The 26,696-nt window shown below is 42.7% G+C and overlaps 1 protein-coding gene across 3 annotated transcripts in view; it reads left to right on the top strand.

The window, feature by feature from the left end:
• cux1b (cut-like homeobox 1b) overlaps positions 1–26,270 on the top strand; it is a 63,177-nt gene extending 36,907 nt beyond the window's left edge. Inside the window, exons 9-23 of one of the 3 annotated variants that reach the window (XM_022215972.2) lie at positions 2,356–2,404; positions 4,358–4,462; positions 4,976–5,164; positions 5,363–5,421; positions 5,729–5,771; positions 5,953–6,049; positions 7,399–8,193; positions 8,949–9,032; positions 9,548–9,649; positions 9,745–10,298; positions 10,419–10,560; positions 11,220–11,507; positions 11,664–11,852; positions 13,376–13,640; positions 14,007–19,828. In XM_022215972.2, the coding sequence (XP_022071664.2) occupies positions 2,356–2,404; positions 4,358–4,462; positions 4,976–5,164; positions 5,363–5,421; positions 5,729–5,771; positions 5,953–6,049; positions 7,399–8,193; positions 8,949–9,032; positions 9,548–9,649; positions 9,745–10,298; positions 10,419–10,560; positions 11,220–11,507; positions 11,664–11,852; positions 13,376–13,640; positions 14,007–14,514 (3,469 nt within the window). In that variant the 3' untranslated portion in view covers positions 14,515–19,828. Of the gene's footprint in view, positions 1–2,355; positions 2,405–4,357; positions 4,463–4,975; positions 5,165–5,362; positions 5,422–5,728; positions 5,772–5,952; positions 6,050–7,398; positions 8,194–8,948; positions 9,033–9,547; positions 9,650–9,744; positions 10,299–10,418; positions 10,561–11,219; positions 11,508–11,663; positions 11,853–13,375; positions 13,641–14,006; positions 19,829–20,092; positions 20,297–22,521; positions 22,635–22,732; positions 22,850–22,993; positions 23,078–24,871; positions 24,929–25,007; positions 25,089–25,190; positions 25,256–25,364 lie in introns of those variants that run through there. The other 2 variants (XM_022215974.2, XM_022215973.2) reach the window with 2 other exon arrangements.
• Positions 26,271–26,696: the final 426 nt, after the last annotated feature.

The following is a 26,696-nucleotide window of genomic DNA, read 5'->3' as shown; positions in this document are numbered from 1 at the left end:
ACTCTCGCAGCTAGCTTCTTTTTAAGCCTCCTCGAAATCCCCAAGGTAACACGCTGTGAAAACGCAATGTGGAGAAAGCCAAGGAAAGAAAAGGAATGGAGTGATGAAAGCTGGAGGGCAGAAAGCAAGCCAGGGGCTGGAGGCTTCAGCGAGGAAGAGGGGATAAGAGTGTGATAGAGGAGGGAAATGAAAATCTAAATCAGGGGAATATCCTGCTGGCACCGAGGACAGGGGCCGAGGAAGAGAGGGTGAAAGATGGGAGGAGGGGGTGGAAGGAGGAAAACAAAAAAGATGAAAGGAGGAAAAAGTGGAGGGCAATGGGAAAGGAACGGTTGAGGACAGAGGCAGACAGAGGGTGGAAAAGAAAAGAAACAGTTGAGTGAGGAGCAAGAGAGAGAGAGAAGATGATAAGAGATGAAAAGGCCTGTCTGAGATGGAGGAAGTACAGTAGGGGTTTAGAGGCTCTGGGCTTGTTTCAGAAGTCCTACAGTACTCACTGATGTCACTGGGTGCACCCATTGGCTTTCATGGTACAAAAGAGTGTGTGTGAGTGTGTGTCGTTTTGTGTGCATGTATGCAGTTTCTAGTGCAGCTGTGTATCTGCTCTATAGCTCCTCCCTGTGGCTGCTGTGTAGGCTTTGTGCACAAGTTTTGGTGGCATAAAATCAGGGTTTGTCATTACGAAGGACCCTCCCTTTGCTGTTCAGTGTTTGATGAATTAATTCCACTGGGTGCATTGGCGGGCCATGGACAGTTCCTGCCCTGCCCAGCGACTGACTGACTGTATCAGGATATGCAGAAAATCCCTTCCCTGTGATCTGCTTTGGCCCTCAGCCGCTAGCTTTGCCTTTATAATTCCCAAATACAGCCAAATCCAAAGGTTATTTAAGAAGACTTTGTGCATCTGTACTTTGATTAAATGATCACATTTGGAGCAGGAGCGGTGGTGTATTTGGGTTGCATTACTACCCATAAACGCTCTCCATTACAAGCTTTTCTAGCTTGTTGGCTCTCTGACCCTGCATTTGTGTGTGCGGGAGTGCGACTGAGTGCGCACGTGGGTCCCGCACACTATAGCTTAAGACAGGATAAAAGCTGTTGAGGTAGTGTACTATTATGTTGCTTAAATACATACTAGATCCTTTTAACTGTTCGGGAAAGAATAAAAGCGGAGAGTGAAAAGCTCTCCCACCCACATCTGATTCTTTTTGCTGCATTGCCTGTGGCACAATGTTGACCTAATATCAACTGTGTCTGTTTTGTTAAACACATTCAAATCAGTAGTACTCAAGCCTATGGGACATAACACTGTTTCTCATACTGTGACACACAAATACAAAAGCTGCGTGGGTTATTGGGTTCACTATCAAAAGATTGCAGCGAAATCAAAAGGTCTTAATGGACGCAGCAGTGCACATATGCGCTCACATCTTTGCACTCAGCGCCCCTCGTTTATTCTTATCAGTGAGTAATGTCTTAAATAAACACGCATGCGTCTTTGCACTGCATTGAACACCATCCATGAAGTCAGGATTTTCGTGCTTCTTCATATAGCGAAATGTATTCCTGATTGAACACATGCTGAGGACTAATTAACAGACGGTAATCATATATAGGCAATTAAACGGTTTGTGGGGCACAACCTGGAATTTAGTAAAAGTGACATGAAATTATTAGCATTCATTACATCTGTGTTTAATGTTGTTTTGCTTTTTGCCCGTTGGTTTTCCTCCATATCTCCCATTGTTTGCAGAAAAGCCATAGGTGTTCACATCACATCGTGAAAGAGTGCTGCTAAACTATTTTTCCATAGTCCAAAGAGAGGTGGTATTTATGGGGATGTATTCCTGCTGTCTGACCTCTAGCAAGTGAGAGGTGAACCATGGCCTCCATCCAGACCATTAGTCAGACACAATCACACAGCTTCATAGCAGATTAGTCTGCTGTATTAGGACTTAGAGCTCTATTAATGTAATCCCTCTGTTTTAGTGTGGCCCGGGTTTAGGGGCTTACATGTGCACACCCACACACATAGACACACACACACGTACACTTAAATACATGTATGCACGCACACATACAAGCTGTTTGGGTTATGCAGTTCACAATCAATGGATTAAGGTGAAATTTAGACAGTAGCTTAATGGACACGGCACCAGCATTCTCTAAATGTGTGCTCTCTGAACAATCGCACCCACGTGATGTGAGCAGAGTGTGCTTTTCTTCCTGTTAATCATGTATTCGTTTATCCATTCTTTGTTTTTATTTGTGAGCTTTGTTTCACTGTGCCGTTTTCCAGGGCTGTCACATCCCCTGTGTGCGTTTCTCTGAAGTAATAATAAATATCTCTTTTAGGGCCGATGAAATTGAGATGGTGATGACAGACCTGGAAAGAGCCAATCAGGTAACCCACTCGATATGATACTATCTTTCTCACCACAATCTACAGGTTCTGCTGTTAAAGTACAAAGAAAATAAATTAGTTTTCGTGTTAAAATCTTGAATGGAAAGAAATGTGTGCATACTGAAGTCAGTTTACTTAAAGCAATATAATCTTGTCCTATTTTATGTTTTTCTTCTTGTCAGCAAATGTCAAAACACAAAAACCAAAAATGAATTCAACTATTTACCAGTATTTTCTGTGTATACAAAGCCTGATGCCTCTTTCTCCTCCGTGCTGCTCTCTTTTTGTCCAAAAAAAAGGCATATAAATGAGCCACAGAGTCGCACTAGGTGACATATTTCTTCGTTATGTTGAACACGGCCTTGTGTAGTTTAGAGCTGAGCCCACATACTCTGTCCTGCTGCTGTAAATATTCCCTAGAACACCAAATGTTTATTAATCCGTAGCTGAAAATAGTCCCCAACAAATGTGCCATTTACTCTGGTTTGAGCAACATTACAGTGTCCAGCTGTTGAATTATGTAGCTTAGTATCTGAAATGGTACTATATGTTCTTGAGCCCTTTTTTTAGCGTTTAAAACCTCGTTATGAACAAACAAGCCTGTTGCTGACACAGGGCGGTTTGGCCTTTTTTATAGGAAATATTTACATAAAGAAAACTATAGAACAGCCTCATCCTTTCAATAAACAAATATTCTTTTTCTATTCAGAAAAAATGAAATGTGGCCTACTAATGACGTGCTTATCACTGTGAGGTTTGCTGTTTGTTTTACATGTTTATTACACACCTACTAAACCCAGCCAGTTGAAATAAGCCCCTAGGTGTGCCCTCTGCCCTTGTGTTGTAAATATTCCTGTGGTATCTGTTAATGTCATTGTTGTTAACTTTCATTATTAGCCCAAGAGTATGATTTGTGGTTAAAGGGGTAGCATAGGCATGTAATGTTAATATTAGCCTAAAGGTTAACGCTCCAACTATAATGCCACACACAAACACACACACACACTATTCACACTTCTGATTTGAGGTTTACAGAGGATGACAGCATGGCCTCCAGCTCAGTCACAGACTTTTTATATGCTTTTATAAGAAGAAAATGGAAAACAGGATTTTTCTTTTGCAACTAGCAGCCCGACTCCCACCCAGTCAATAACAGCTCTCAATATGGTTGCAATTAGGAACGCTGTGGAATCGGCTCCCTGTAACTCCTAATGATGGCAAGTTGGCCAGTGTTGCGGATGATTCCCAACTGGAGCATGGCGGTTTGGCTATAAATACGAGGCAGCGGGTATCATCTCAATTCTCAGGAATAATTTAAAGTTTTTAATTAAGGGAATATCCCGCCTTGGTGGTCATCCACCATGTTTGCTTTGCATTCTCTCAGCCCTCCTGTACTCTGTAGTATATATTTGTTTATGCTGAAGGGGGCTGACTTCCTTTCCATACAAACACACAGCTGGCTGGTAGAAGATGATTATGCATTGGAAAACTTATTCCTTCAATTTGCCTTTTGCCCAACGCTTATGCAGTGTGGTGAATTCAGCTGTATACTTTGCAAAAACTATTGAGCTGAAGAAAAATCACTGCTTCACAAACAACTTAGCTCTCCATGACTGCATCCTCCAACAGCCATTAAGTTACCAGATTTAACACTGACTAAACGGCATGATGGTTCTTTTTAGCAGAAGCTTTACTTTCTTGGTCTATCTGTTTTTTTGTTTGTCAGTCTTGTTCTTTATTCACATATTTTAAATAGGTTTTCCATTTTCCCCAGTTGCTAGTGGAAAATTGACACAGGTTGAGAGGAGAAAAGAAGGAAAAACTGTGTAGACCCAAATTAATGCTGAAGTAACTCTGTATCGAGCTGCATTAAACATTAGATTAACTGTGTTTGACAGTGTGAGAACCTCCAACGCAGGATTTTCTTTTCAATGCTTCTCCTTTTCCTTCCAGCGAGCAGAAACAGCTCAGAGAGAGGCGGAGTCGCTCAGAGAGCAGCTGTCCTTGAGTAACCAATCCCAGCAGATCAGCAGCCCAGCCAAGGCCGACGCCGACACGGTAACATGATGCAATTATTCACTGGATGGCTGACACTTAAGTATTGATAGGCTAAAGATCAGCTTGGCCTTTTTATGCTAGAGGCGATTGACTGATTAAAGCTTCAATTTATGGATCTCTGTAGTCATTGATATGAAAGGTCAGGTACTGGCATTACCAGTAGTGCTTTCCAAAATGGCAGCAGATGATTGGTGTATTGATTAAATGATTTATTGAACTTACAGAACAAATTGCAGACGTTAGAATTACGAACTGTTCTAGCAAAGTATCGAGTTCTTGGTGCTGGGTGATTGTGATCTGCTGATGAATTACCTCTGATTGTTGTTCTGAAGGAAAGGGCCTTTTGAAATGTTGATTAGCATTGATCAGCTTTTGTTTTACGTAGAACACTTATTGATGTATTGATTAATTGAATATATCTGAAAGCAGGACTTTGTATGGATGGATTACTAAGGACTTGAATAGGTTTTAGTTTGCTCATTAAACTAAACTGCCAACCTATTTGGCCTTCAGGAACAGGCGCCAGAGGCGGCATCCAACTCAAGTCTGGAGGCGGAGCTCAGGGCCAAAGAAAGGGAGACCGCCCAGCTGGTGGAGGATGTCCAGAGACTGCAGGCCAGCCTGACCAAACTCCGAGAGACCACCAGCTCCCAGATCACTCAGCTGGAGGAGCAGCTCAGCAGCAAGTCTGCAGTTCTAAAGGTACCAACAGAACACACAGGAATTTGAGTTATTTTCAACTATTTTATTCATCCATTTCTAATAGGACTGTTTCAGTGTTCTTGTGTTTTTCCTGCATCATGTCTTGTAATCACACCTGCAAGTCCGTTCACATATTTGCTTGCTGCTTTTTGTTTTTTAGTGTCATTTTAATATCTTTTGTCACTTTGTAATCTACAGGAACTGGAGGAGAAACTGCAGAAGCAAGCTGACTATGAGGAGGTGAAGAAGGAACTGAGGTGAGGAGTCATTTGCGTGTGTGTGTGTGTCCAGCACAGATCTATTTATTACATGTGTTTGATGTCTTTAACAATGTTAAACAAGCTGCGTGTCTTCATTTAAGATGTGTAACTCAATTGAGTGTCCTTACGAAGGTGAAGCTCGTATGTTTATAGCTGTATAATGTGTCTCTCTTGCTCCATTGCTCTATATCCTTGCTTTGTTCTTAAAGAGACAGAAGTAGAAAAGCAAGCTAGCGTGCTACATAGTAGATGTGTACTTTTGTATGGGGTTCATATGGAGTTTTTTCTCTCGCTTTTCCCTCAGTATCCTCAAGACTATGGAATTTGGAACATCTGACTCTGTACAGGTAAGAGACACACATAGCATAAGTGAGCACTGGACTGTAGGTATAATGTTTCATTAGTTAGATTATTGATAAGAAAGATTGTTCAGCTAGGTCAGTGCATATGGACAACTGAAGATGATACTAGGGGAAATTTGGGAAAAAGTCACATTTTCATCTCCGCTCCACCTTTCCTCCCCATTAGGACTCATCTAAACCCCTGGAGGTGCTGCTGCTGGAGAGGAACCGGAGTCTTCAATCGGAGAGCGCCGCTCTGCGCATCGCCAACACTGAGCTGAGTGGTAAGTCTGTCCAAATGTAAGGTTATTGTAAGGAAGGGTTCATCAATAGTGGACAGTCCATCTTCACAAAACTTCCACACAAACCAGCAAAAATGAAAGAAGGCCGGAGCTGAGTCCAATGTACGTGGGAGGCTTTATGAGGGTTTAGCTGCAGGCAAGGCTGAGCAGGAATGTAGAGATTGCATCAGGGAAGTGCAAACATGTATGAGTGCATATAGATTCTTTTTCTCTGAGAATACTTAACTGTTTGTGAATGTTTGTGGAATTGTTTGCCTCCATCTACTGATTTATTGGTTGCAAATGCAAAAGACATGCAAAACTTTATCATGGTACAGAGATGTTGTTTCTTTAGCTCCACGCTTCATGTAGGAGACCAAAAGGCATCTGTGGTGTCGTGAAAATACCCCAGCAGGAGGTCAACCTGAACGCTAACAAAACTGCATTACACAAAAATGAGGACACCATACTATGCCCCTTACATCAGAACTCTTGCCCTCTGCAACAGTGTTTATGGGTTTGAAATGTCATGGCTTTAGGCTTGAATAGTTGAATAGCTTTGAATTGATTAACATTCACAGTAAGGGGAGCTTACTGTCGTACTCAATCATGTTAAGTCTCAATGGTTATGCATTAGGATAATATTTCTTCCAGCGTGTATCTTCAAGATGGATTCTAGTAGTTAAAAGACTGAGAAAATATAGTTTTTGTCTATATTTGTTCTGGTAAATGTTCAAATTTAATTAGTTTAACTTTTTAGTAAGGAAGTAAAATAGGAGCTTTGTTCAGTCAGCAGAGCTGTACAGTCTCTTTTCTTTGGTGGCATGCATCTGTTTTCTGTTCAGCCATAAAAGTGTTTCTCAAAAGAGTTTCATTGCTTAATTTTTTTTTACGTGAATGTATTTTTAATGAACTAAAGACTATATTGCTTCTACAATGGAATAATTCAGTGTGGAAGAACACACTGCAGCACCATGAAGAGGACTCGCATGGTGCATTGGTTATCTAAGGACATCATTTTACTGTGTCCAGTTACTTCCACTTTGCCTGCAAGAAAGAGAGAGAGAGAGACTGAGCCCTGGGCCAAGCTAGTATGCCTAAGTGGCACAGTGTCAATTGTTTTGTTTGTCCTTTTTTTCTTCCAGGCTGTTGCTTACAAGAAAGGTTGAAATCACAAATGCATGGGCACTTTGTCTGGGGGGGTTGGCAAAAAAGGAAAACAAAGTTCACTTATTTGGAAAAGACTTGATTAAGATAACTTTCAACTTTTGTTATTTTTTTTCTCTCTCGTTTTGGAACCCCTTTTTTGTTGACTCCCCCATAATGCATGGTGTGTTTGACCTTTCTTGTAGGGTCAGCCGGGCGAAAAGGGACAGAAGAGTCCACAACGAAGGAGGAGACCATGCCCAGCGACCCCTCTTCCTCGCCCCCTCCTCCCCCTCCCTCTATTCCTTCCTCCTCTCAGCTCCCCTTGTCTCGCACTCACACGGACCCCCTCAACACTGCTACCACCACCAGCAGCAGCGAAACACACCCTTTCACTCCTACGGGCATTGGACAGGACTTCTACTCCCCTGTGTTCCCTCTGGTGGGTGGTAAGATGGCTTTGAACTCCCTGATTCAGCGGCAGCTGCTCCAGACCTTCTACTCGAAAGCCTTGCAGGAGTCGTCTGGAATCCCCAGTGGGGCTCTACTGTTCACCCCATTCACTCCAACCCTCAGCTCTATCCCTACCTCCACCCCTGGCTCAGGGTCTGCTGCCATCCCTCTGGCAGCCAGCAGCCCCCAGCCTCCTCCAGCCAGCCCAGACATGGCTCCTGTTAATGGGAGCAGCACAGCTGGCAGTGCCCCGTCACCCAGCCACTCTGACGCTACCACAGGAAGTGTTTTGGACGGGGAGGACATGGACACAGCAGAGATTGCTCGGCAGGTGAAAGAGCAGCTGATCAAGCACAACATTGGTCAGCGTGTGTTTGGCCACTATGTGCTGGGACTGTCGCAGGGTTCGGTCAGTGAGATTCTTGCCAGACCAAAGCCGTGGAACAAGCTAACCATCCGAGGGAAGGAGCCCTTCCATAAGATGAGGCAGTTCCTCGCCGATGAGCAGAACATCCTTGCACTGCGCAGCATCCAGGGAAGGCAGAGAGGTTAGTCTGGGCTTCTTTAATGTATCTGCACATGGGGAAGTGTGTGTCTTGCATGTGTGTGTGTGTGTGTGTGTGTGTGAATGTGTGTGCGTGTGTGTGTGTACAGCCCTGCATAGAGCCATTGATTAGCTTGTCAATATGGACTAGCTTTTTATTTTCCTTTCTCTTTCCAAACTCCCATTCTGTGCCACACCTGTGTGTTTTGAATGAGTTCCTAGTCACACACTGATCCCACGAGCTTCTCCTAGCTATTGTGGTCAATACAGAAACCTTTCACACATCAATAGTATTGATCGGTGGGAACTAGGAGGAAGGCAGGGGTACTGTTAACTACGGGTAGATTCGATTAGCCTGGGCCTGCTTTTCTTTACGCATCAGGACATTTCTGATCGACGGTGGTCTCAGTGGTACAAGAAACATAACAAAATTTACCAATGAGCCATAGACAGTCCATGTTAAAAATGAGACTGCAGTTAGTATGCCCCTGTTAGAAACCAACTGTTAAATAATGAACTCCTTACTAGTCTGTCTCTATAGGGTTTATAATTTCTGTTAGAAGCAGGAGTTTGATTTTTACCAGGGAGACAGATGGTTAAGATCAATGCATTTATGGTACTCTATAATGTGCATTGGATGGAACACACACTCCTTATATTTGCTCAGCATTGTAAGGCACCATATAGTCTAGCTGTAAAAAAGAAAAAAAAAAACACACAAGTGCTGTAACATAGTGTGTGGTATATTGTTTTTAACAGAGGGCTCAGGCCAGCCCCAGCTTAGCCGAGTGTTTCAGGATGTTCCGAAGCGGAGAACCCTCTCCGATACAGCTTCACACACAGGTCTGTCCCCTTCACACACAGAGATTCTAGCACGTTCTGTCTGTGTGGCATGTTTGTGTTGGGGTGAACTGTGTCTATGGTGTATGCGTGTGTGTGTGTGTGTGTGTGTGCGAGCGTGTGTTGCCGTTTATTAATTGTGGGCAGGCATACAGATATAGATGTGCCTTGAAGGTAACCGCACAGTTCCAGTGACTTGCGTCAAAGGAAAAGCCAGCATGTGTATTTAGGGATTTTATTGGTAGTTGTTATTCTGTGGGGAGCATTTACTGTATGAACCCTGTAGCACGTGTGCATGTGTGAGCTCCAAAGGGACCAGAGAAATTATGACAATCCCTCCAGTGTAGTTGCCTTGTAACTGGCTGGGAATGTTGTTCTTTGTGCTGTGCTATCATGTAATTATTCAGTGTCCTTATAGGCTCAATTTTTGTTCTCCTTATCTACTCTGTTGGTTATCCCTGCTTTTTGATCTGACAAGATTCTTCATCTCCTCCCATTCCCTCTTTCTCTCCTTCCAGGTAACATCACTGCTCGTGTCCGAACCCCAGAGGCAGGGTCAGATGAGGCCATCAAGTCCATCCTGGAACAGGCCAAAAGAGAGCTGCAGGTGCAGAAAGCTGGTAAGTTGTAGTTCCTCATCTGAAGTGTCATAGAAGATTTTACATCATGGCCTTGTCTGTCTCTCATGACCGGACTTCTTCTCCTCCCCCAACAGACCTGTCCCATGCTCAGCCGTCTTATGCAGGGCTAAAAGGAGGGGGCGGGTGCGGAATAGGAAGTGGAGGTGGCAGCGGATCAGACGAAGCCATCCGCTCCATCTTAGAGCAAGCTCGCAGAGAAATGGAGGCCCAGCAGGCTGCACTGGAGCCTATCCTCAAAGCTTCGTCTTCGTCTTCCTCCTCGGCTTCGCTATCTCAGAGGGACCTGCTCGGCTCATCTCTCACCGCCCCCCTCCCCCCTTACAACCCCCTGGCGCTCTCGCTGAAGAAGCCTCCCAGTTCCCTCTTGTCCTCGCCCTCATCCCCGTCTCCAGTCTTGGATTTCAGCACCAGTGTGAAGAGGGAGAGCCGGCCTTCCTCAGGGATTGACATGTCCGCTGATGGAGGTCTCAGGCTAGGTCGGAGCTCAGAGGGTTCGGGCCGCTCTGGAAGTGCCGGAGGGGTGGGTTACTGGAGGGAGCAGTGGTGGAGCAACATGCATACGGACTCCCGCAGAAACTTATCTTACCAGACAGGAGAGGAGAATCACAACCTGGAGGACTCTAAAGAGGTGAGGAGGGGAGCAAAAGCGGTGTTTATATACATTATCTGCCCTTTCCAGAGTTTCGTTGCTTTGGTTGTGCTTTATGGTGGTTGCACGTTTGAAACGTTCTCCTGGTGTGTGTTTCAGGGAATACTGAGTGACAGTCTGTCTCGACACAAACCGTGGAACAAGTTGAACCAGAGGAGCAGAGAGCCATACCTCCGCATGCAGCCGTGGCTCAACGGAGACCTGGGGCAAAACACACACATCCAGCAAGCTCAGAACCAAGGTAAACAAATCCCACGCCCATACACACACCAGCAAACACTGTATGGATTCACACAGCCATGCTCCTTGGGCTACAGCATTGCTCTGAAAGCCTGATTAGAGCTAGTGGCTAGTTGTTACTGTCAGTCTGTCACTCACCCCACCCACCCTCCTCCTCACTTCCCACCCACCCACCACCTCCCCCTCCCTTCTCCTCCCACCATCCCCCCATCCCCAGTGCTGTGGCAGTGTCAGCCAGCAAGCTGCTGGTTTGTCATGTCATAGACAAGTTAGTGTTGCAGCGCCAGATGGCAGCTCTGTGTGTGTGTGTGCGCTTGTGTGTGCGTGTGTCTCTTTTTCTCTCTGGGGGTGTAAACAGCAGCTAATGTACACTGACAGCTCCTCATGACTGCTCTCTTCCAGCCTGCTGAGCTGCACAGCAGTTCTACACAGACAGAGACAGGGAGATGAAGGAATAGGAGGAGGAAGCCAAAAAAGCTTCAAACTGAAAACTTAAGCACCTTTGCTGTTTGTCTAACAGGAGTTAAATTAGTTGATGTAGTATGACTGAAGTCCCTCCCAAACCCAGTAGGGAGAGGAGATGAAACTGTGTTTTCTTACACAGTAACATGTCACCTAACCCGTATGATCTTTCTCGCCCTGTCTGTTCTGCTCAAGCAGAGGGTACTCCCAAGACATCAGCAAGTTGCAGCCCCGCTCCAGAGTCCCCGCTCAGTTCAACCGAGGAGTCTGTAAATGGTCTTGCTGGGGATCCACTTGCTTCTCAGTCCTCCAGTCTCAAACCTCTGTCTGAGGATCCCTCAGGTGGGGAGTCTCAGCCCGGCACACCGCTGCCTCTACCAGGTCACTCGGGTCTCAGCATCCAGGAGATGGTTGCAATGTCTCCTGAGCTTGATACTTACGCCATCACCAAGAAGGTTAAGGAGGTGCTAACTGATAATAACCTTGGTAAGAAATTCAGAGACAGTGTTACATATGCTCTCTTTGTCTGTGTGGTTTAGTGAGTCTTTCCTTTCTCCTTTCCTGCCTATTGATGAATTATTCAACCATACAGTCAGGTCTCTGAAATGAGCATTCTCTCCCTTCTTTCTCTTGCCTAACCAGGCCAGCGTTTGTTTGGGGAGACTATTCTGGGTCTGACTCAGGGTTCTGTCTCAGACCTGCTGGCCAGGCCCAAACCCTGGCACAAGCTGAGCCTGAAGGGTAGGGAGCCCTTTGTCCGCATGCAACTCTGGCTCCAGGACCCACACAGTGTGGAGAAACTCATGGACATGAAACGCCTGGAGAAGAAAGGTGTGTAACAATAGCTCAAAATAAGTGTGCACTCCATACAGCGCAGCACGTCATCAGAAATAGTAAACAAGAGGCTCACAGAAAAGCCCTTCACGTTGTCTGCTTAAGCATGCATTTATTTTATAAATACACTCACAAAAACAACACAAGCAGCAGCCTTTGAATTACACATGCACATCTGCACACACAATATCCTTTGTGCAGGACAGCAGAGCATGTTGTGCAGATCACAGTCATCTTGGTGTGATGTCAGTACCAATCAGGACTGCAGACATCACATACTGTATTCGATGTGACAGCTAGGGACTGCCGGGGGCCTGCTTACTCACAGTCATCAGCACTCCTCTTCATCATCGTCATCATCATCATAATCATCAGTGTCTATAAGCTCATATTTTAATCATTTGTTCGACCTATAGCCCACTTTATCACTCCATCATTCTGTGTTCTCCTCTGTTTGCAAGATTTGTTTAAGAATCAGCGAAGCCAAAAGGCCTCACCCGCCTAGCTGCCTCAGAGTGACCCCTAACTGCCCACTTGAAGCTCTCTCGCTCTCTCTGGAGACTGGATACGCACATTTGAACCTGCCAGTGGGCACAACCATCCAGGATCAGTTTACCCTCCTGATATGGCAAACTGCGCACAAGGGCAAAAAACAAAACTGACCTTACGCCTGTGTGTTCAGGGTGTTGGACCGGTGGGGTTACACTGCATTCAACTTCATTTTAGATTATTGACCAAAAGTAATGCATCCAGATAGCAATGGGCAACAGCCCTGGCTACCAGCGCAGCCCAGAGGAAAGACATGGACCTAGTGTGGAGTAACCATATTTGACCTCTCACCCATGTGGTACAAGCCTGCGAGGCAGCACACAACTTTCAGAGTGGTCTAACCTTGCTCTGAGGGGTTTTTCCCTACAACACTAATATATCTAGCAGCGTGTATTGGGGTTGGGAAAATGTCAACCTCATGCAAAGCTGCCATGAGCTGTTCATTTTCAGCTGCTGGTGCCCGGAGTGAATGGTGCTGCTTGTTTGCTGTAAAATGGAAGAGATGCTTTCATTGTTTGAGTTGGTGAGAAAGACGAGAGCACCACCTAGTGACTGATGAAGAGGACGACAGCGTTAGTGATCAGAGCACGTTATCACTGATAAACAGTACATCTTTAGCTACTTGTATAGCGAATTTTCTGGGACAAACTGATCCCTAAATCTGTGATTTCCTGTAAGAAATCTCTCTGTCATCCCAGAGGCTGCTGTATCACTTCAAAAATAGAACAATCTCACTGGCCTATCTTTCCCCATCTATCACAACTTTGAAATCCTACTCCTATAGAGCTGTTAAGTTATTAATACAAAGCTATTTATGTCTTTTTATTTTGTTGTATTTACATGTATCCTCGTATTGTGATTTGTAGAATTTCTACAGATACTTTATTATTGACATTTCCCACCATTGTTCATAATATCACATATTTTCTTGATTAATGACTTTTCCTTCTTGTGTTTGTGTTGCTGTCCAGCTTACATGAAGAGGCGGCTGAGCTCTTTGAGTGATGGCCATTCTGTAGACGGGGGCTTGATAGGGCCAGATTACGTGCAGGGCTCCCAGAGCCCGGGACAGCAGCATCTGAAGAAGCCCAGGGTGGTGTTGGGCCCTGAGGAGAAGGAGGCACTGAAAAGGGCTTATCAGCAGAAGCCCTATCCCTCCCCGAAAACCATTGAGGAGCTGGCCTCCCAGCTCAACCTAAAGACCAGTACTGTTATCAACTGGTTCCATAATTACAGGTCAGCATTTGGACAAAATTGTCTACTGAAATATTGAACTGTAGCTGTCTAGTACTTGTATGTCAAACTGTTCTCAAAGGTCTTTGGTATCATTTAAGTCAAATTAATTTAACATTTCAGTATGAAGTACAAATTTGTTGCCAGTTATTGTTAATCATACCAAATAACTTTGTAAGTTTGTCCATTAATTTATCTGTGCAAAACTGAATTATCTTGATGTTGCTGACTTATACTGAGTTTTTGTTTGAATATTTATGAATAGCCGCAAACACCGAGTTTTGTTCCTTTGAGATCTTTTGAGATTATGTTTCACAAACTGAATGTCATGATTTTGGTACCATGATTAAACTCATGTTTGTCTATCAGGTCACGCATCCGACGAGAGCTCTTCATAGAGGAGATCCAGGCAGCTGGAGGGGTAGGGCCTGGCAGTGAGGGGGGATCTCCTTCCCTCCGTGGGTCCAAATCAGGAGAGGGGGACAGCTGTGATGGGACAGAATCTGAGGGCACAGTGGAGACTCGCCAGGGACTGGGCATTGGCCTGGAGGATCACAGAGGAGCATGCAAAGACCACGACATGGAGGCCGAGTCTGAGGCAGGGGGCTCTAATAATTCCCCTGTCCAGTTAGACTGCACCACCTCAGGCTTAGTCGGGCCAGGCTCCAGCTGTGGACAGGGTGGACTGGGCCTCTTCAGCCTCACAGAGGCATCCTCCAGTAGCTCTGCCTCGAGTACTAACATCCCAGCCTCTGGCCCTGCCAGAAACCCCAGGGACAACAATCTGCGCAAGAAGAAAGCAGCCAATCTCAATAACATCATCCACAGGCTGGAGAAGGCTGCCAGCAAAGAGGATCCCTCAGAGTGGGAGTTCTAGCTCCCCCTGACCATCCTTCATCCCTCTCGTCTCATAACCTCACGACCTCTAACCTTGGACCCCTCCTGCTCTGTTCCAGTTGGAGAGTGGACACAGCCAAAGTCAAGCTCAGCAGCCATTTTTATTACATAGAAGCTTCCAAAAAGAGGAAAGCAACAAAGAGTGGTTGGCAAAACCCTTAAAAAGAAGATTTACTGAATACATAGAAGAACAAAATAAGAGAACTTAAGTGTCTCTCCTTTTTTTTAAACTGAGTTTTGTTTTTGTACTGAGAAAAGCACTTAGCCGTCCTGCTGGCCTCTGGCCCTGCTGTACCTCCCCCTATCACCAGCCACTGGTGCACCAGACTGGTTAGTCCTGAGCTGGGGTCTGACCCACAGCTGGGGTTGAAACCTGGACTCAGTAACACAGGCAAGGCCTGACACAGCAGCTGTCACAGTGATAGACACTGATAGATGATAGATAGAGACAGGAACTCTCTTACAAGAACTCTCACTTTCTTAAAGGAGATTTTTTCCGCTCTTCTTCTCACCTCCCAAGTGTCCACAAACCTCCCCTCACTCAGTGAGACGCCTCATTTTTCACACTGTAGAGTGACTGTTACAAACCCTTTGCCTTTTTCACTCACTGCGTGTGTGTGCGTGTTTGTATGTTAGGGGTTGTGTCAGTGTGCACGTGTGTGTGTGCGTGTGTTTGTATACACGCCCAAAAATGGTGTTTGTGTGTTCTCTTCTCAATGGCAGCATGTTTTCTTTTTTATCTCACTCCTACACTCTTAAGAGGGTAGTGGAAGGCCTGCCGGCTGAGCTGCCATGGTTACTGATGTAAGAAAGATGAACTTTGACCTGTTGTGTCCCATATCCTATCCTGCTGACAGCCATGTGATGGCCAGAAGGATCTGTAATTCCTCACAAATACACACACTCATCTGAAGAGGAAGGAAGGAAGGAACCCTCTTTTTGCCTCCTTAAACCCTTCTTTTAAGGATGAAGGATGATCTCTTTTTTTGATATATTGCAATTTGGTTGCCAATAAGAGATTGCACAGTCTAATGACTTTAAAGAGTACAAAATAGGGAATTTTAGGAAGCATTTTTGATTAGTACAAAATAAGAACAGAAAATAAGAGAATAACAAGTTACTTTTTAACAAAAAAGCAAATTAGAATGGAATAATGTTGCGTTGTTGAAATACAATGAATTCACGTAGTACTGTAGCTGTCTGACATGGTGATACTATACGTGTCTCTTGTTGTTTTAGGTTGTGCACGTCACGACTTTACCCAGCACTGGACCTGCTGGGTGCGTGTGTCTCTGCACCACCGACAAAATTTCTCTGTTCACAAACACACATCTTTTTATAGGCCAAATCAGGAAGAGTGTGTGTGTGGTTGTGTGTGTGTCTGTCTGTCTGTATGTGTCTCGTGTGCATTTGTACTTGCCTGCATGTAAGTCAGGGTCGAGGTCAATTCACTCAGAGTTAAATTTTAACGAGTTGCTCGTCAATAATGAAAGTCTTGACTGAAAAGCAGTGGAATTTAGCAAGAGATTTGCAGCGTACAAAACTTGATTAATCTGTATTTTCTGCTGGTTGCCGACTGTCAAAGTGAATTCACCCCAACCCTGCTGTGAGTAGTTACCACTCTCCTCCAGTCTATCCTGTATCCAGGGATGTAAGTCTTTTGCATTGAATTCTACTGTATACACTACAAATTATAAGGCATATCACCTCCTCCCTGTCCCACACAAGCCCTCAGTGCCTGTCAGCCCACTGCCTCCCCTTTGTGTGTTTGTGTGTGTGAGGGTGAGTGTGAGTTTGCATGGATGCATGTACACGCATGCCTGTCAATACATGCGTGTGCACAAGTGTGCAAGATCGAGGAGTGTTTAGTGTTTCCAATGAGTGGGGTCATATTTCGTATCTACTTGCACACACTACTAGTGCACAACTGACACCCTTCTTTAAGCTGTTTGATGCGTTACCATTACATTAATCTTCTCACAAAGTAGTGTAATACTATGATTTACTGTAGCTTGGTTTTATTGCTATTTTGCATTTATAGTTTGGTTTTTATTCTGCTTATTTATAGGTGCTGTATTTTTCATTTAATGTCTTATCATTTGAGTTGTCTATTTTTTAAGGGATTATACTGTTCCTGAGGGCAAGTAACATTTTTATTAGACGTATAGACTGCCGGCAGTATTGGTTAATATTTACAAAGATGTACTAGTTCTCATTTGTTTGTATATTCATGAATCCTAAAGTTTAGTGTCATTTCAATAGCTTTGAAAAATGTGTTTGCTACAGTTCATGCTCCCGTAAGCAGAAAGCTCTTACCACAACTGTTATGCTCTTTAACTGCTAGCTAGAGAATCAAAGGACATATCAAGATCAGTGAATATATGATAGCATATCTCTTTTCCTGTTTTGTATTCTCCAATAATAATGTTTTTTTGTTTGTTTGGTTTTTTTTTTTTGCAATTTTATTTTGGGGCAAGCCCAACACTAACGCTCGGCAGGGCATGCAGCTTTCTTTAGATAGAGTTTGCCCACTCATTAATCACATTAACATAATTAACTGGTCCAAATTTATACACTTTGTCAAATAGGTCAAATGAAATTACCTAAACTTGAGAACACATGTTAACTTGAAAGAGGTCATATCTGCCAAATTGAGATTAGGGAAGTGTACCAGCTAGCAGGTGTGCTACGCCAGATTGAGCAGAGATAGCCAGCCTATGATTATGCAGAATTTATATTGCAGTTAGTAACGAAGCACTTATTAGGATCTTTGTAAGACGTAACCTAGGACAGGGTCTGTAAACACTACAACAGAGTACGATCCCGGGCTCCTGGGAAGTGTATGCCTTTTTTAAAAAAGTGGTTGTAAACCAAGCACAGACTCTTATCCGCATCCTAACACTAAAAATTCAAGCATAAGATAGCTGTACCCATGTTTTCTACACGACAAACTGTATTCCTGTCCAGCAAACCCTTATTTCAAACTACACATGGCTATGTGACAGAAAGAGCCGTTGTCCTGTACAGTTGTAGATATTACGCCTATTTTGGTTTCTATTCAGAATCTCCTCAGTCCACCCCGAAGCGTCCCCTTACCCCGAGTGTATATCCAGATATATTGGCAGCCTGTCTAAAGATACCGATCACGTCATTGCACTGCATTATGATGCATTAGCTGAAATTGGATTTTCTAATGTGTCTGATAAATGTAAAATTTCTCAAACATTGGCTCTTCCTGTGGACGACCAATGCGAGACATTTGTCTTCTGCAGCACAACGAAGGCGTGCTGCCTTCTGTCGGACTGCTTGGGCTGGACAACCACAGTATGTTTTATGGTGATGAATAGCTACTGTAAAGTATAAGCACTTAACCCATCATCCATTTTATAGCCAGATCCATCAGCTCACCGAAACCACGTGAGATCATCAGATTTGTGCCTTTAACTGCCAAGCAGGGCACCAAACTAGTGATGTCATTAGATGTAGACGATTTCACCTGATTTGTTCATGATATATCTCACACCCTGATCCAAATTCCTTTCTCATAGACTCCGTGTTGGTACTTAAAAGTTGACTTTTCTCAGCTCTCTGGAGAGGGTTGTATATAAATGCTGGAGTGCAGTGAAACGGTTACAGGAGAAAACAAGACTTGTGTGTTCTCACGACTGACCTGCAGTCACGTTTCAGTCCGAGTCTAATTTCAGACAGTTGTTTTCCCACAATGCATTTCTTACGTTGTACATAAAGTAACTAGCAGCGAAAGGCCAGAGCATTGAATGAAGGAGGAAGCATGCAGAAACAGCATACACTGTAATAACACTGAATTTATTCATGGGGCATTTTGTATTTTTCTGTTTGTGTCAGGTTTGCTGTGACATTAATAACGGCACTACAGGTATTGATAATGACGTGTGCCAATTCTAATGGTTATTTGGAAAAGAGACGTGTAAATACAGTCGATCAAGTAGCTATTGATTCACTATTGTCACAGTATGCTTTTGTTTGAAGGCAGGAGGAGAGAAGGGACGATTCAGGACTTTTCCATGATCCACAGATATTTTTCTACAAATTTAAATCAGATGATTCTATACACTGTTGAATAACATTGTAAAGGTGTAACAGATGCTGTATATCATATCATGTTTTCTGAAGTCGTAAAGCTTTACTGTATGATCTGTTGAAGTAGTGGTTATTCATTTAACATATGAGTTGTAATGGAAGCCCGAACAGCAGCACTGGTCACCATATTCAGGAAAAAAAAAAAGAAAAGAAAGAAAAACCTCAGATGTTTTTTGTAATACTTTTAAAATATATCTTATGAAGTGGGTTTTGTAAGGAAACACTTTCTGAATCAGTGGTGCTGTATGCATAGCACACTCAGTAATACATACACACGTAATACAGCACAATACACTCATCCTTTAAACTCCCCTCCCCTTACACTTTACTCGCGTGCTTTTTGGTTTTTCCTCTCACATTGGCTCGAGCTAATAAACCCATTTAACCATTTCCTCATTAGCTCTTCAGTTGTTTCATGCTTAACTGTACGATTTTAACACCCAGAGATCGACTCTGGAACAATAAACATTTCAAGACGTTAAAAAAAAAAAAAAAGAGGAAGCAAAAAGCCAAATAGTGAAATAGTTTATCCACCTCTGTTGGAAGGTTGCTGACAGTTTTCTGTATATTGCTACCTAGTGTCGTCGCTTCGGTTCACCCATAGCTTAAACCACAGTGTAGTCTGACAACCAAATGACCTGGGGAGATCTTCACCCCCCCTCCTCCCTTTTGGAAAGCTTTAAGATGCTTGTTGAGGCTTTAGCGAGTTCAGAGTGTTTTTAGATGATTTTTTCCAACCTGTCATCAACAATGTGGAAGTAATAACTCATAACTTCTCCCACTGCTTATTTTTGTGAGTGTGTGCGTGCGCGTATGTGTGTGTTGTAGTACAAAAGGCTGCATGACTGTAAAGGGATGGTTAGGATGTTTTTTGAAAGTTGTTTCCCTAGCACTTCTGTCACTCCTGAGATGCTTTTTTCTCCTTTTGGGGTCTCCCTCCCTTTCGTTTTTCCTCATGTATCATTGTTTCTTTATCTTTCTATTTACTAAACGTATCATGTTGTTTGTTCTCAGCACTGTAAAACAGTCCCTTCTACAACATTGAAAAGCAATATCACTGTATGAAACGTTCACAATGTATTTGTTATGATTGACATTTGATTCATCATCATTATTATTCACATGCACCCTAGGTGTGATAATTGAAGTAAATCTCTTTTATACAAATACTAAAAGTGTGCTGTGGTAGTTTTTTTTTTCTTGTTGAACTTGTGCTTTGGTGGTTGTGTAAAAAAAACAAAGTATTCTCAGAGAAAGAGATCAGTTTTAGAAACCAGGAAAAGGGGGAATCTTACTGTGTTTCAGAGATGTTTTGGACTGCTTCTGCCGTTTTTCAGCTGCTACAGGTAAGTTATCTTGGGAGCTACAGGAAAAAATCTGCAGACAAACGACCAACCTTAACAAAGGGATAATCCACCAACTGTCTTTCCTCTCCACAGGCCGTTACGCAGAGCTTCAGGTGGAGTTCTCTGCTGCGGTTCGTACCAGCGCTGAGCAGAAGGAGCTGATCCTGAAGCTGGAGCACGACCTGAGCACCATCCAGGCCATGTCCTCCCTGCCTCGCCCCGACGCTGACGGGTCTGAGGTGGGCGACATGGGCAACATACCAGAGCCAATCAAAGAGGCCACTGCAATGTTCTCTGGTATGTAGCAGGGGTTAAAATGTTGTCCTGCTATTAAATTAGAGCTTGACCATTTTTTTTGCGTAGCTGTTATTTGGCATTTTTCTAATAATGGGCCTAATTTGGGTCTGATGTCGGTGCTTCTCTCTGTAGTCGCTCTGTTCTCAATGTATTTCTAGCAGAGTTGCAACCAGAAAAACTGACTTTAGAAACACAAGCCGTCACCACAGATCAAGAAATTTGCTACTTTCATGGTGACTAAGGCTACGCTAATGGATAGCCGCTAAAATAGAAGAACACAGATTATACTGAAACAGTGTCTGGAAACAGTAACTACTAATGCTTTATGATTTGGGGGTTAGTGGACAACAAAAGTAAGAGAACAGATAGAGATGAACTAAACGGAGAATAACCGTAGACGAAACTGCTGGCGGAAAATTGATTAATCTCAAAAGAGGAGCGCATCTCCTGATAATCTGACATCATTCAGCTCTAGTAATCTTTTTAATAAAGAAACCTGGCTGTAAATAACAGGTTCTCTGCTGGGCATGATGTTAAAGTCTAACATTTAATGTTTATCAGCTCCAAATATCAGTTATCAGCCTTTCTTGATTACCAGTAATTGGAATCGGTATTGGCCCCAAAAAACATCGATAGACCCCCGTTTCAAATCCTGAGGTACACAACAAAAGCGATTGCTGTGTGGAAAAGGCTGAAACTTATGCTTCACTTCTCAATCAAATATTTTAAAAAGTAACTTTCTTTGGATTACTTGCCGACGAAGATAAAATTGTAACATTGATGATGTGCTCCTTCATTTAATCCTTAAATTTAATCATCAAAGGTCTGGCAAAAAGCTGCATGATTTTTATTTACCTTTTTTTTTTTTTTTTAAAGTTAAGCCACATGTGTATTTACCTTCAACAGCCAAAACAATGTCAGTTCTGCAGTGTTTTTTGATCAGCTCAGCCTCTGACTGACAAATTTAAGTTTTATTCCTTTATTTCCCTACAATCTCCCTCCTTTTCCTCTTGTCCTCTTACGATAATTAAGGAGACAAATAAAGCAGCACTCAATCTGAGTCTAATCATGTCCTTACATGGATTGTGTGCACAATCACGCCGCCTCTGAAATTTGCTTTGCGCTCCGTCTGAATACACGGTTCTCTTTTAATGGGACACTAATTGGACCAGTAATTTTCACATAGCAGTTACCAAATTATCACAAACACAGCAAAATAACGTGACGTTCTTTGTTTGATCAAGGGGCTTTCACAGCCACTTTACATGATGCATTTACGCTTTTTTTCTGACACATTAGACTTCAGTGTAGCTCTGCTTTCAGTTAAGATGCAGAAAAATAACCATCAGTCCCTTCTCTACTCTCTCAGTTTAGTTTACTCCTTAAAACATTACATTTGGGACTGAATAAGCAAAAATCTAAGCTTGAAAATGTTGTTAAAGCTGTTTTATCAGGAGTTCAGCAATCAAAAACTCAGCTAATTTTCTTCATCAGCTGACAACCTCAAGAATTTAATGACATATTGAGTTCAGCTTTAGCAGATTTTCTGTTAATGTACGGTATAAAGAATAATTTGATTCGGAAAATAAAATCTTTGAGGTGTCTGGCAGTGAATTTGTATTCATTTGCTGGTTACCAGTACCGTGGTGGATATTTCTTGTGGCTGCTCAGAGGCTTTAAATTCCTGTTCAACATGTCAAAACAGACAAAATATCAAGCAAGACAGACGATAAATGTCCTGAGAATTTGGGTGCTTTTTCCTTTCTTCATCCTAAGCTGCTGTTGTATCATTTCTCTTGAACTGAATTAATCGCCCAGCTTTGATGCTTGTGTGAAATTTCCACGCTGCAAAGCTTTTGTTCTAGTGGAGCTACAGACAAAAACAGCGACGATACTGAAGTCAGACTGAACAGCACGACTTCTCTGAGCGAAATTAAGTAAATGTGCTGAGAGGAGGCTCCACAGGGGGTTTGTCTGTTTGAATACTGCAAAGTAGCCTGATTAGAGAGATTCAAGTGTGTTTTTTTCCCTTCTATGTGCCAATCAAAACAGAGTCTAGCTTTGACGTGTTTACTGGAGTTAAGCTGGATATGTTGTCTTCAAATAAGAGATAATCATGCAAAATGCAGTCACAAAACAAACCTTACTCACCTGTGTGTGTGTGTGATACAACAGAGGAAGTAAATTCTGGCCTGTAAGAGTTGTTTTATTTGCGTAATCTCCAGGTTCAGGCCAGAGCCCCCATCCTGAGCTTCCTCAGGGCCAGATGGACTCCCTGCTCTCCATCATCTCCAGCCAAAGGGAGAGGTTCCGCTCCCGCAACCAGGAGCTGGAAGCTGTGAGTCACAATCCCTCTCAAACAAAGACGCATGTATTATTCCTGTCTCTTTTCCTGGGAAAACCGACTCCTGGTGTTGTTCCCTCTGACGCCTGCAGGAGAATCGCTCCATGCAGCAGACCATGCAGGCCCTGCAGAACGAACTGGACAGCCTGAGAGCCGACAACATCAAACTCTACGAGAAAATCAAGTTCCTGCAGAGCTACCCAGGCAGAGTACGGCTCTTGTCTCTAATGTCTTTTTTTTTGTTGTTGTTTGGAGAATGAAACCCAAACTTCTGTAATTTGGACGCTAACAAATACTTAAAGGAAAAGTCACAACTGTCCGTCTTACGTCTGTGTTGTTGTCTCTTTCTGCAGGCTGGAGGTAGTGATGATACAGTGATGCGTTACTCCTCTCAGTACGAGGAGAGACTGGATCCGTTTGCTTCCTTCAGCAAGAGGGTACAAGACACACGCCTTCACTTCACACATAAAGTCAAATGAAAATCTTCCTAAACGCTGTCACCTCAGACCTATTTTGTTGTTTCGTGGGAACACGACTGCAGAGTTCACCCTCTACTATAATGGATTTATTTCTGAGTGGTTGGTAAATGTTTCCAAATGGCTTTGGACAAACAGAAAACCAAACCAAGGGGGTCCAGCATATTGAGACCACAAGTCTGTATACCTCAGGGAAGAAAGTAAACAATCGGTGCATCGGTTTTCTGCCACAATAAAAGAGCAACAGAGAGTGAAAAGTTTCAAGATGTTAAACCTGGAACGTTTATCTTCCTTTCAGCTGAGTAAATACACAAACATGTATGTTCTACATACAATATTAGAAGTTTTACTGATGTATGCAGTCAAGCTTGAAATAATTCATACCCCTAACAAATTTTAACTTAGTTATTCTGAAATATAAATAAAAGCTGATAAAAATGATCTTTTTCCACAATGATGCCTCTTATACATCATCTTACTATCTTTTGGGAAACACCTGTCATTTCCAATCAATAAAAACTTGCTGGTTGAATAAAAAACTTTAAGTCAAAATTTGCTATAATTTCGGACTTGACTGTAAGCAATCACTTTAGATTTTAGATTTTTTTTTGAGAATATTTACTAGCATTTTCTTGCTAAAAGCATTTTCTTGCCAAATTTAGTTTAGGTTTTTTTGTGTGTGTCCTGTCCGGCAACAGAGCAGGCAGAATGAGGATCTGGCTGCTGCATTGTGCCATACAAGTTTGCTTTTCCAAGGGGAGTTCGTAAGTATAAGACTCCCCTTGATACTGTACAGTAATTTATTTAGATTGAATACTTGTTGATTAGTTAAATATACATAAATTTGCCGGACCTGACGGGAAAGGCAGGAAGAAAGAAACGAGAAAAGGAGACAAAAAACAACAACAAGAGGGGATAGTGAAGAGAAAAGGAAAAGTGCAAGAATACAATTATCTTTCAATTGAAACCGACACAACAGATAACAAGCTAGTACACCTTAACAAAGATACACCGGAACGCATCCTACGGGTTTTGTTACGAAACACAGCTAGTAATTATTCAAATCATCTATGTGAAACACACAAACTGAGGAAACATGTCTTTTGATATTTTGGCACCAGGACAAACTTAACACCTTTTTTTTTTTAAATAAAACTTTCAAGGGAATTTTTAAAGAATTATTGGAATTGTCTTCCTGAAGGTTTTGCAAATTTTCAGACATTTCGGTAATTTTTTGGCAGAATTTTTGGATTTTTTTCAGACAAGGAAACAATATTGTTTTGGTGTTTTCATGTCAAAGTATTAGATTAACACAACATTTGTAAGCAGAGAAACATAGTATAACTGGTCAGAAGTGGCACACATGTCTAGGGAGCCTTCTTGGTTTGATTTGTCATTTATCAATCAGTATTTTGCACTGATTGAGCGATCATTTGGAAACATCCATTGTAGAAGATAATAGGACTCGAGCTTTGACGCCAACAGTTGTCTCACTACAGTGCCACCACAATATGCTGTGATTAAAAGAGGCACTGGAAAAGCTCTCGTTTTACTCCCACTGTTGTCGTTGCTGTCACAAAAATTACATTTATTAGCTGTAAACAGCGAGTCCTGGCTCAGCTTGGTGGATCTGGGAAATGCTGGAACCGAAATAGAGCCGTGTGTGTTTTTTATGAGACACCAAAAACAGGCTCCATTTGTATTCGCCCCTGCTGCCAAGAGGTGTTGTCAAGGTTGTGTGTAATGTGTTTTCAGGAGCGTCAGCGTCGATACCTGAGCCTCAGCCCCTGGGATAAAGCAACTCTGAGCCTGGTAAGCCTCAAACTCGCACTCAAAAAACTGCTTCTAATGTGTTTTGTGCAGCTCTAATCCTGCGGTTTGTGTCTCTCAGGGACGTGTGATTCTCTCCAACAAGATGGCCAGGACCATTGCTTTCTTCTACACCCTGCTTCTGCATTGTCTGGTCTTCTTGGTAGGGCTGCTTTCAAGTACATCTTCTTACACATCATCTGATGTTTGGCTTTAGGCAAACAGGACTGTAACTGTGATTTTTTTTTTTTTCTTCTTCTCTCAGGTTCTGTACAAAACTGCTTGGAGCGAGAGTATCGGCAGAGACTGCTCAGCGTTCTGCGCTAAAAAGTGAGTGTGTGTCCTGCAGGCCAGTGAGAAGCTTAAACACGTCTAATGTCACATCTTGTCTACACTAAATATGACATTTTATCAATACGAGCACCTCTGTTTTCCTCAGGTACTCCGACCACCTCCACCGTTTCCATGAGAACGACCAAAACCTCTAAGCTGTCCGGCCTCAGAGCCAGCATGTTCCTGCTGGACGGGTGTCGGATCAGCATTCAGCAGCATGTTTTCCCTGCGTAGAAGTTCACCTGTTTATCCTCCGCTGTTGTTCTTGCAGTAGCTCCTGCCTCCACTAGGGGGCAGATTAAGGCTGTAAACTGTGACTTGAAGGGTTGATTGATTTCAAAACAGGTTTTCATTTCCAATAAATTTATCTTTATTAAGTTGCTATTATTAAATAAGTCTAGCAAACCTATAACTTCCTTCTTGTGCTTCTAGATTAAAATAATACTGAAAGGCAATCATTAATAATAATATATATGATACTTACTGTTTTAGTGCAGATTAAATGAAGTTAAAATTCAGTTTTCCTTACTGTACCAAAGGGACCACGGTACTCGGGTCTTGTTAGGATTTTTTGTTTCTGAGTTTACCTGGAATAGCAAATATAGATGGGGGAATTTAATCAATGATAACATAGATGTTTAAAAATAACGGTGGTGTGATTAACATTATACTTTATGTTAGGATTAGAGGGTGAACTATAAAGCACAGGCTTTTTTATTTTTAGGAAATAAATACACATTTGGGGAGGTGTTTTTCATTCCTTTTGAAATTTACCCTCCTTGATGTTGATTAAAAGAACTGATAGGTGATTGGTAAGTACGGTTTTTAATGATTGAAATCACCTCGTTACTGTGACCTGAGATTTGGGGACTGTTTGCTCTTTGATGAGGCAGCAGTGATGCACTAATAGTTTCTGAGGTTGTGATCCTGATATTCAACATTAATGTGCATGTTTACTTTTCCTTTTGCTGACTGTCCTTACAGATATATTCCAAATAAAGACTATGCAGTAGCTTTTCTTGTCATATTTGAATACATCTTCATTATCAAATGCGTAACAGTGAAGATATGTGTTGTACTTACAATAATCTTGTTTCTGGTCAGTGCAGCAAGGAGTTTAAGCAGTTTTATGTATTTTTTTCTTTTTCAGGATCATCAGATATGTAAGAAAATTCAAACCAGGGTGGGAAGCAACTGTCTGTAACCACTTCATTTGTCAGAGCAGACAGCTTTTGTTTCTTCATAGACCTTCTTGGCCTAATTTTTAAAAAATAATGAGAGAAGATGATAAACTGAGTGTACATTTCAGTGCTCCATTAATTCTTATCATTCTTAACTCAGACATGGTGGCAGTGGAGCGAGGAGGGGATTGATGATACTAGTTCTTGAACTGAATTGAATCTTTCTCTTTACACAGACAAAGCGTTTGACTTGGGTC

The sequence above is a fragment of the Acanthochromis polyacanthus genome, chromosome 13 (genome assembly GCF_021347895.1).
Source record: "Acanthochromis polyacanthus isolate Apoly-LR-REF ecotype Palm Island chromosome 13, KAUST_Apoly_ChrSc, whole genome shotgun sequence".
In the NCBI taxonomy this organism is placed as follows: Eukaryota; Metazoa; Chordata; class Actinopteri; family Pomacentridae; genus Acanthochromis; species Acanthochromis polyacanthus.
This window is presented reverse-complemented; position numbering and strand designations above follow the sequence as displayed.